Raw genomic sequence first — 11,612 nt, 5'->3', positions numbered from 1 at the left:
CTAATTGATCTGTTGTAAGTCAAGGACTACCTGTATTTGGCTATTTCTTGTAAAGGGCTTGGTTGTTTTGTATCTGAACTGGGATGAAAGTCTGATAAGGGGTATCTGTTTTCTTTCAACATCAATAGGGCACTTCAAATATTAGTGTAACTCTGAGCTGTCAATCTCGATTTCATTGAGGATCGCATCAGGGTTGTGTTTGACCTTGGGGGGCCATGGCCAGCTCAATGTCACTCATTGAGGCTCCGTTTTCAGCCGCAATGGCCTCCTGTAGGCCTCTGCCAGTGAAAACGGAGCTCAGGGAGGCTGCACGTGGCCTGCCCGACCGCAGTTTTCAGCTGCGACAACCTCCAGCAGTCCTCTGCCAGTGAAAAGGGAGCTTGGTGGGGCCGCACATGGACTGCATGGGCTCTGTTTTCGACTGCAACGGCCTTCTCCAGCCCATTGCCAGCAAAAATGGAGCTTGGGGAGGTCGCATGTAGCCTGCCCAGGCTCCATTTTTGCTGGCAGAGGCACCATGGGCTGGTCCTTCACTGTTTTCAGCATGGGCCCACGGGCCCAATCTAAGCATCCTGTGGGCCAAATCTGACCCACCGACTGAGTTTGACACGCCTGGTGTAACTGAAGTCGTCTTAGGCAGAACCTTATTCTATACCCAGTTACAGGACGGGAACCCAGGTTTCACTCTGTGCCTATTCAGTTGAACATCATCATATTGCTTTCATTTGTCTGATTATCTGACTGTGGAATTGTCTCCACACAATTGCCCAAAATCATAGGTTTGCAACACAGGAAGAAAAATAATATTTTGCTGGCTGTTTTATGCTGTCCACTGAATTGGAACTCCTTGTAAGCAATCTCTTTTTTCTGTTTTGTTTATAACAAAGAATACATCACCATCTTTCATGGCAAAAGGAAAAAAATGGGTTTAGTCAATGTTTAAACTAGTCAATGTTTACAATGTAGAACTAAATGTGAAGACATAATACTTCTGCTGAACTTGACACTTGGTAACCACCAGAAGTACATTAGACTATAAAAATATCTTAAAATTGTAGCCAACGCTTTGTGATAAACGTTATTTTGTTTGATATTATGTTCTGTTGAACTGGGAACAATGAAAACTGGGGGAATCCTAAATCCGTTCAATGAATTGTGGTTTTATATGCTTTAACTTCAGCGAGTCAAAATCCTATTTATGCTCTACAAGCACAAGAATTGTCCAAAATTGATTTGCATTAACATTTTTATATTTAGTTGAAAGAAGGAACAATAAAATGCAGCAATTGTATTCTGGAGAGAGGAAATATTAATTTTTGTCATCTATGAAAATAATATCTTGAACTGTCTTCAAACAGTGAAGAGCCAGTTTGGTGTAGTGGTTAAGGCACCAGGCCAGAAAGCGAGAGGTCATGAGTTCAGATCCTGCCTTAGTCATGAAAGCCAGCCGGATGAACTTGGGCCCAGTCACTTTCTCTCAGCCCAATCCACCTCACAGGTTGTTGGAAATAGGAAAAGTAAGGTGTGTGTAATATGTTTGTCGTTTTGAGTATTTGTAAAAATAATAAAGGTAGGATATAAATAATTTTTTAAAAATAACAGTAATAAAAATGTGTTATGATTTCAATGGTGGTTATACTTTAAAGCACTTATATGATAACATGCCAGTGTTTGTGTCAATCAAGATGTGATCTGATACCACGGAAATAGCTTCATGAATTAACACATTTTACAACTTCATTAAAGGAGGATTTCTGATCTTTTGGAATAAGTGGAAGAATGACTAAAATGTTGGGTTTCATGAATTTCTTTGATTATTATCTTTCATAATATATTTATATTATATTTTTCCCAAATAAAGTCGCAGTAGATCCCACCACATGGAAGGAAGGAAGGAATGGTGGGTTTCAGCAGGTTCTGACCAGTTCTGGAGAACCGGTAGCGAAAATTTTGAGTAGTTCAGAGGACCGGTAGTAAAAATTCTGACTGGCCCCATCCCCATCTATTCTCTGCCTCCCAAGTCCCAGCTGATCAGGAGCAAATGGGGATTTTGCAGTAGCCTACCCCTGGATTAGAGTGGGAATGAAGATTTTACATTATCCATTCCCTGCCACCCCCACCAAGCCGTGCACACCAAGCCACACCCACAGAACCGGTAGGAAAAAAATTTGAAACTCACTACTGGAAGTAAGGAATATACCCAGACTAAAATAGATGAAAATAATCCAAATAGATGAAGTAATCCAAAATCATTTTATTTGGTGTTACCATTTTAATAGATAGACATCTTGATTTTTATAACATAGCAATGAAGACGAGGTTAGTATAAATATATAGCATAAATATATAGTATAAATAAATAGATAAATAAATAGGATAAATAATATAAATAAATAAATAATTAAAAATTGGCCTCAATGTATACATTGTTTTGTTATAATGACCAATAAATAAATAAGTAAGTAAGTAAATAAATAAATAAATAAATAAATAAATAAATAAATAAATAATATTATAATTCTCTAATGGAATTAATATTTTAAATAAGAATAAAGATATTTTGTAAAATAGTTTCATCAGTACTATTTCTATGACGCTTGAACATCTGCACTCAGTAGTTATACTGGGTTTCATTGATTCTATTGGAGTGTTTTCCAACTAATTTTATCTTTAGAAGAATCATCTTTCCACATAATTTGTCTGCAAAGAAAGCAAAGTTAGCAATACTGGCTTCTTATCTCTCCCGAAGTTGCTTCTCTTTATGTGCTTTGTGATTCCAGTGGTTTCGTAGAGTCAAATGAACCACAGAACTTTCAGTAGCAATTGAATCCATTTTGCGACATCTTTTGCTGTGTTTCAATACAAAATATAGTGGAAACTGCTTCCGTCTGGTTGGTGTGATTTCCTGGGGTTTCACCGGTGATAAATTTTCCAATACGAGTCCTGTCATGTCAACTGTCTCTGTTAGTTAATTGAAACCTCCTTGAATCATTAAGTCCAGTTACACATAATTTAAATTCTACCGGTTTCATTTGATACTAGGATGATGTATTTTTACCTTGTATATAATACCATAGAAACATGTATTAAGTTTAAGGGAATTTTGGGGGAATGAAAGAATACAATTTCATCTTTTCACGCAGAATTCTTTGATAAAGTTCATGTTGGAATCTGTGGAAGCAATTCAGTGAAGCTTGACAAATTTTTGCAGAAAACACTTTCAGTTTGTTTCGGGAGGACTTTTTCTATGGATTTTCATCTTTTTGGTCCTTTTCTTTTGAATAAGGCTCCATTGTTTTATTTAGCTTTTCAGTTCGTAACTTGGAGAAGCAATGCAGTCAAAGAGAAAGTAGAAACAGGAAACGTCAGAGGTTTTCTAGGAATAAGTGAAAGGCACTGAGGGAAAGCTGAATGGCTTCATATTGCTGCTTTTTATATTGCATCATAGGGAGCAAGTCAAGCTAGGAGGAAAAGGAAACAAGTTAGAAATCTCTATTCATGTTAACAATTATTTAAACTATTAAGCATTTTAATTGAAATTAATAAACATAGTTGTATCCTTGCTTCATAGAAAAGTGTACTATACTTTTCCACCTAGCCTGATTTAAACCAAGGAATTCCTAAAATGTTGGATTCATAAAAACTGTATGCCTTTACTTATTAGAGCTATACAAATCATTCAATGGCATTCAGGTGATCACGGCAGGCCTTGAGATGACGGCTCCTACTTTACCATTTGAGAATAGGATCCAGAGAGGCATTTCACTCATGAACAAATTGTGTCATGCAATTATTTGTGTAACCCTATTATTCTTATAGTGGATTGAATTGCCCTCTTTTCACATTCAAAGGTCAAAGATTGTAGTCATTCAATCAAAGGAAGTAGTCTAGATGCTAGAGATTTAGGTAAAGCTATAGATTCAACCTATAATCACCACGTCCTCATAGTAGTTTCCTTTTTAGATGGAAAATAGCCAGACAGAAGCCTTTTAAAAGAAACCATACAATACAGGGGAAAAAATTCTGTATTGTAAGTCCAAATGATGGGGCATTGTATAGTGAGATATTTTGATAGAATGAGATTTATTTTTTTCATGGACACCATTTAATAATCCTAGATTCACAGGGTTCCCAATTGATTTGGGCCATCATCACTTTCCAAAAAAGTTGCTTCTTCATAGTTGCTTGTATTAGGGATCTAAAGGTAACTTGAAGGACAATTCAGAGGTGAAAAAGAAAATTCCTAGCATAATGTATTCAGTGGGAACTATTATAGTTAAGAATGTGGACAAAAGTGTAGCAATTATTCCCATATAAGAGTACAAAAAACCCTCAATGTCAATTTTTAACAATGATATTGATATTGATGTGATGTTATTGATGTGATATTGATAACATCAAACATAATAGTCAGGTAATTCATACATTGTTTCTCAAAAAATTCATATCAATTTTTGGAGGCAAGACAGAATTTTGACGTACATATCATAAGAAGTAACTGTAAGTTTTCCTAATTTCCCCATTTCCCTTTCAATTCTAATCAAAAATAATGTTTAAGAAGTACTTGATACCTTGAGTTGGAATCCTTTGGATCAGTTGATGAATCAATAGGAAACATTCTCTGAGTTGGATCTGGACAATTTCCCAGGCGCAGGAGCTGTATTCCTTATCTTTCAGGAAATCATTCAGCCCTTGAAAAAAATCCTTTAATGAAGTTGTAAAATGTGTTAATTCATGAATTTTTTTATTCTTAGGGAGTAAAAAAAAGAGTGCATTTTTTTACAATGTAGAACTAAAGCTGAAGACAAAATACTTCTGTTTTATGACAGAAGACTGAACTTGACACTGAGTGACAACTAGAAGTACAGCACACTATAGAAATATTTTAAAATTTTAGCCACCGCTGTGTGACAAATATTTCTTCCCTGGAGAGAAGAAACATTAATTTTTGTCATCTATGAAAATAGTATCTTGAACTGTTTTCAAACAGTGAAGGGCCAGTTTGGTCTAGTGGTTAAGGCACTAGGCCAGAATGCGAGAGGTCATGAGTTCAGGTCCTGCCTTAGTCATGAAAGCCAGCCGGATGAACTTGGGCCCAGTCACTTTCTCTCAGCCCAATCCATCTCACAGGTTGTTGGAAATAGGAAAAGTGAGGTGTGTTGAATATGTTTGTCGCTTTGAGTATTTGTAAAAATAATAAAGGTAGGATATAAATAATTTTTTAAAAATAACAGTAATAAAAATGTGTTATGATTTCAATGGTGATTATACTTTAAAGCACTTATATGATAACATGCCAGTGTTTGTGTCAATCAAGATGTGATCAGATACCACGGAAGTAGCTTCATGAATTAACACATTTTACAACTTCATTAAAGGAGGATTTCTGATCTTTTGGAATAAGTGGAAGAATGACTAAAATGTTGGGTTTCATGAATTTCTTTGATTATTATTTTTCATAATATATTTATATCGTTTATAATTATTATAAAACGTACAATTGTAATACCATAATTCTATACATTCTTGGAAAGAAACTTGGTGATTTCTCATTTAGTTTTTTCCAAATAAAGTTCCGTAAGATCCCACCACATGGAAGGAAGGGAGGGCGGGAGGAATATGCCCAGAATAAAATAGATGAAAATAATCCAAATAGATGAAATAATCCAAACCACCAATTTTATTTGAAGTTAGCATTTTAATAAATAGCATAGCAACATAGCAATGAAGACTAGGATAGTATAAATATATAGCATAAATAGCTGGATAAATAAATAGCATAAACAATATAAATAAATGAATAATAAATAAATATTGGCCAGCAATGTATACATTGTTTTGTTATAATGACAAATAAATAAATAAATAAATAAATAAATAAATAAATAAATAAATAAATAAATAAATAAATAAATAAATAATACTGTAATTCTCTAATGGAATTAATATTTGAAAAAAGAATAAAGATATTTTGTAAAATAGTTTCAACAGTACTATTTCTATGACATTTGAACATCTGCACTGAGTAGTTATACTGGGTTTCATTGATTCTATTGGAGTGTTTTCCAACTAATTTTATCTTTAGAAGAAACATCTTTCCATATAATTTGTCTGCAAAGAAAGCAAAGTTAGCAATACTGGCTTCTTATCTCTCCCAAAGTTGCTTCTCTTTATGGGCTTTGTGGTTCTAGTGGTTTCCTAGAGTCAAATGAACCACAGAACTTTCAGTAGCAATTGAATCCGGTTTGCAGAACTTTCAGTAGCAATTGAATCCGGTTTGCAGGTGCATTGTGACATCTTTTGCTGTGTTTCAATACAAAATATAGTGGAAACTACTTCCGTCTGGTTGGTGTGATTTACCTGGGTTTCACCGGTGATAAATTTTCCAGTAGGAGTCCTGTCATATCAACTGTCTCTGTTAATTGAAACCTCCTTGAATCATTAAGTCCAGTTAGACATAATTTAAATTCTACCGGTTTCATTTGATATTAGGATGATGTATTTTTACCTTGTATATAATACCATAGAAACATGTATTAAGTTTAAGGGAATTTTGGGTGAACGAAAGAATACAATTTCATCTTTTTGTGCAGAATTCTTTGATAAAGTTCATGTTGGAATCTGTGGAAGCAATTTTTTTTTTTTAATTCGATTTATATGCCGCCCTTCTCCGGAGACTCAGGGCGGCTTACAATGCGCTAATTCAGTGAAGCTTGTCAATTTTTGCAGAAAACACTTTCAGTTTGTTTCGGGAGGACTTTTTCTATGGATTTTCATCTTTTTGGTCCTTTTCTTTTGAATAAGGCTCCATTGTTTTATTTAGCTTTTAAGTTCGTAACTTGGAGAAGCAATGCAGTCAAAGAGAAAGTAGAAACAGGAAACGTCAGAGGTTTTCTAGGAATAAGTGAAAGGCACTGAGGGAAAGCTGAATGGCTTCATATTGCTGCTTTTTATATTGCATCATAGGGAGCGAGTCAAGCTAGGAGGAAAAGGAAACAAGTTAGAAATCTCTATTCATGTTAACAATTATTTAAACTATTAAGCATTTTAATTCAAATTAATAAACATATTTGTATCCTTGCTTCATATAAAAGTGTACTTTACGTTTCCACCTAGCCTAATTTAAACCAAGGAATTCCTAAAATGTTGGATTCATAAAAACTGTATGCCTTTACTTATTAGAGCTATACAAATCATTCAATGGCGTTCAGGTGATCACGGCAGGCCTTGAGATGACGGCTTCTACTTTACAATTTGAGAATTGGATCCAGAGAGGCATTTCACTCATGAACAAACTATGTTATGCAATTGACGTACATATCATAAGAAGTAACTGTAAGTTTTCCTAATTTCCCAATTTCCCTTTCAGTTCTAATCAAAAATAATGTTTAAGAAGTACTTGATACCTTGAGTTGGAATCCTTTGGATCAGTTGATGAATCAATAGGAAACATTCTCTGAGTTGGATCTGGACAATTTCCCAGGCGCAGGTGCTATATTCCTTATCTTTCAGGAAATCATTCAGCCCTTGAAAATACCTCTTTACTCTTAATCTGGTGAGCTGCAGTTTCTGATCTCTTGGACTCGATACAGTGCCAGCTCCTAACTCTGCATCTTGGCATGCTTCCAGTTTCTTAATCTGCTGATCCAATCCAGCATGGAAATTTCTTAGAGAATTCTCATCCCAAAACAATTCAGCATGAACTTGCTTAAAGATGAGGTCTGTCTGTTGGAGCATTTCTTGTATGGCTATTTTGGCATCCACTTCCTGGGATGCTTCATTCATGTTCCTGAAATTTTCTTCATTGAGAGGTGAGAAGCCTACAATATCTCCAATACATTGGAAGGGAATGGTGGCCCTCATATGACTTCCCAAGAGTTCCAAGTTTCCTTTGTTGGCTTCTTGTAGTCTGCTGTGAAGTTGATCGCAGTGCTGAGTTGAGACTTTGGTGAAGAACATCGCTAGACAGACTTGCAGAAACCAAAATTGTGTCTTCATAATGAAGATGAAGGAATGTGACCTCTTTTAAAAAGTTGAACCTGGAATATTGGTTCTTCTGAAAGATGCTCCTGAGTCTGCTGCATCTTTGTATTTATACCACTAGGATATTGAAATTTCTTTTTTCTGTTTCTCTACCGATTCTCCGTATTCTGATTTTCACTTTTCTTCTTCCTTAGATATTCCCCCAAACCATTCTGAAAGATGGTCGTATTTAGAAAATGGAATGTTGAATGTGTACATTTCCCCCCAAAATTAGATTAAATCAAAACTGTTAACTGAAAATTAACAATTTGATGAAACTTTGTTTCATCGTATCTAATTATTTTAAAAATGAATTTAAAGTAGGATTTTTTTGTGTGTGTTCTAGTAGATATTATAGCTTCACTACTTACTTGTTCCATGTAAAATAATATCTGATAGTCTAAGAATTCTCCCAGTGATAAATCTTGTAGGATTTTTTTACTCACCTGATTTACTCACCCTCTCTGGCACTCACTCAAGAGCTGTCTTTGAGATCAACAGACAGTGGAAAGCCAAATGGGCTGCTGAACGCCCAGATACAGGCAGTTACATAGATGACCTTACACAAAAGGTGCCAGGTTTTGACCTTCCTTGCCAGCACTGGTCAACTCTAATCAGGACCTGTACCCAACAGGGTGTCTGCCAGGACTCATTGTTTAAGTGGGGTCTTGTCTCTACCCCTCAATGTGACTGTGATGCTCCTTGACAAAATATCCACCACGTTGTGTCTGAATGTCCATCAAGAGCTTACACCGGCCCAGTGTCTGATTTTTTCAACATATGCCACCCTGTCCTTGAATGGCTGAGTAGACTTGGCATTAACATTTGAACTACTATAAGTCCATGTATTTGCCATATGCTAAATAAAATAAACTCATCTGATTGCACAAAGCAGATCATATTGTCAGCATTCCAAATGGTCTCGGTGAGACCAGCTTCAGGGTTGACACATATATAGATAACATTCCAAAAATAGTATAAACAATTATGAATAACAGTAAAGCTAGTCCTCAACTTACAACCGTAATGGAGCCAGACAATTATGGTCATAAGTTGTGATGAGAGAGTTGGGAGAATAAGTTTAAGAGTGCAAACAATCAAAACACAAGGTGAGCTGCCGGAACGGAGATCTCTCCTTATATTTCCAAAAGCAACATAAAGTCGCTTTGGGGGGAGCTGACAACTGAATGACACATCAGCAAGATTTTGATCAGAATTTGAGGCCTCTGTGAAGCGAATGTGAACGTGAAGTATAATTTTATGACCAGAGGAATTCAGGGGAAATATTTTGCTTGTTATCTCCTTTATCAGAAAAGGTCTTCATGGTTAAGCATATGGTTTTTGCCATTGGCTTTTACGGGTATAAGAAGCATGGGCATAGATGTTATAGTCCCATACCTTTTAAATGTGGATTGGCTGCAGCTGTTGTGACTTAGGCCCAAGTAGTTATTACCAGACACAATCAGTCCTAAACAAACATATTTTATTAGAACACCTGAGAATTACTTCATTCTCAGCTTAGTCCAAATGAAGTCCAAAACAAATACTTCATAAACAGTCGTTCGTCCTTATCACCAACCTTTGTCTTCTTTGGCACCCTGCCAAAGGCTTTTCTTGGCAAAAGTTCAGAAGCAAGAGACCCTGACAAGAAAAAAAAGTAGCAACGTTGCTTTCCTACAAAGATCCCAAGAGCCGTTGCTGCTCTTTTAAGCCTTCTGGGAGGGGCCAATCATCTCCTGGCCTTACTCCCGAGTCGTCCTTTTTGCTTTAACTGCTCTTGCCTTCTGGCAGCTCTTCGCATGCTTGCACTAGGGACAGGCTCCTCCTGTTCCTCTGCCTCTCTGCTCTCCGCCTCTGGAGGCTCCGGAGTCTGTGCATCGCTCCCAGGTAGCACTGGTCCCATCTCTGCCTCCGACGCAGAGCCCTCGTCCAGGCCTTGCCCTGATTTCAGGACTGGCCCATTGTCCTCCCCAGCCTCCTCACTGTCTGACTCCACTGCCAGCTCTGTAGGCTGCTGGCAGATCATAACAGCAGAGATAGATTCCTTCTTTCTGTGCTTAAAGGTTTGCTTTCTGTAGTCTATCTCCATCTGCCAGTGATCTTAGCATCTTGAGTGATCTTCAGTACTTCAAGTTTATTACTTTCCTGGCTTTTGGAAGAGATCAGATATATATCTCCATCTTAATTGGTTAAGGAAAAATTGTATTTTATGAATGGAAGTACGCTGTCTCCATCTTAAGAAATGGTGCTGGCAGATGACATAAGTGGTTTAAAGGTAAATAAAGAGACCAGGGTGCTTTCTTATGGGAATTTTTTCCTTACTCCTTCAGGAAGATTTTTCCTTGGGGGGGGAAGGTCTCCTGATTTTGGGGGGGGGTTGTTTCAAAATAAAAACTGTATAAGAGAATAGATAAAAACAGAATTGGAAGGGACCTTACAGCTCTTCTACACATATACAGGTAATCCTTGACTTACAACCACAATTGAGCCCAAAATTTATGTTTCTAACCGAGACATTTGTTAAGTGAACTGATGACCTTTCTTTTCACGGTTGTTCAGTGAATCGGTGCACTTGTTAAGTTAGTAACACCGTTGTTAAGTGAATCTGATTCCCCCCTTGACTTTGCTTGTCAGAAGGTCACAAAAGGTGATCCCAGGACCCCAGGACATTGCCACCTTCATAAATATGAATCAGTTCTAAAAGCGTCTGAGTTTTGATCATGCAACCATGGGGATGCTGCAATGGTTGTAAGGGTGAAAAATGGTCGCTTTTTTTCAGTGCTAATGTAACTTTGAATGTTCACTAAATGATCTGTTGTAAGTTGAGGACTACCTGTATTTGGCTATTTCTTGTAAAGGGCTTGGTTGTTTTGTGTCTGAACTGGATGATGTATTCTTTCTACATCAATAGAGCACTTCAAGTATAAGTGTCACTCTGGGGTTACTCTGTCTCAATCTCGATTTCATTGAGGACTGCATCAGGGTTGTGTTTGACCCTCGGGGGGGTCATGACCAGAGGAGCGTGGCCAGCTCGAGGTCACTCATTGAGGCTCCATTTTCAGCCGTGATGGCCTCCTGTAGCCCTCTGCCAGCAAAAACGGAGCTCAGGGAGACTTCGCGCAGCCCGCCAGGGCTCCGTTTTCAGCTGTGACGGCCTCCAGCAGACCTCTGCCATTGAAAAGGGAGCTCAGCAGGGCTGCGTATGGCATACCCGGGCTCCGTTTCGATTGCAACGGCCTTCTGCAGCCCATGCCAGCAAAAATGGAGCTTGGGGAGGTTGTGCGCGGCCTGCCTGGGCTCCATTTCAGCTGGTAGAGGCACTGTGGGCCGGTCCATCACTGTTTCCAGTGTGGGCCCACGGGCAAAATCTAAGCACCCTGTGGGCCAAATCTGACCCACCGGCCCTGAATTTGACACCCCTGGTATAACTGAAGAAGTCCTATGCAGAACCTTATTCTATGCCCAGTTACAGGACAGGAACCCAGGTTCCACTCTGTGCCTATTCAGTTGAACATCATCATATTGCTTTCAATTGTCTGATTATCTGACTGCGGAATTGTCTACACACAATTGTGGCTAATCCTGGATTT

The 11,612-nt window shown here is 37.7% G+C and overlaps 1 protein-coding gene across 1 annotated transcript; it reads right to left on the bottom strand.

Annotated features, from left to right (window-relative positions):
• Positions 1–7,371: 7,371 nt before the first annotated feature.
• On the bottom strand, positions 7,372–7,959 carry LOC139310353 (interferon alpha-2-like). The gene has a single exon (XM_070934510.1). It carries the CDS (start codon positions 7,957–7,959, stop codon positions 7,372–7,374), a length of 588 nt encoding a protein of 195 aa, XP_070790611.1.
• Between the last annotated feature and the right edge of the window lie 3,653 nt (positions 7,960–11,612).

The sequence above is a fragment of the Pituophis catenifer genome, unplaced genomic scaffold (genome assembly GCF_029215685.1).
Source record: "Pituophis catenifer annectens isolate HBS135680 unplaced genomic scaffold, rPitCat1.0.hap2 SCAF_2, whole genome shotgun sequence".
NCBI classification, from domain to species: domain Eukaryota; kingdom Metazoa; phylum Chordata; class Lepidosauria; order Squamata; family Colubridae; genus Pituophis; species Pituophis catenifer.
The sequence above is the reverse complement of the archived record's forward strand: the minus strand, read 5'-3'. Positions and strand labels throughout refer to the sequence as shown.

Excerpts from the sequence above, each read along its gene's own strand:
- LOC139310353 (XM_070934510.1), bottom strand. The coding sequence starts at position 7,959 with ATGTTCTTCACCAAAGTCTCAACTCAGCACTGCGATCAACTTCACAGC.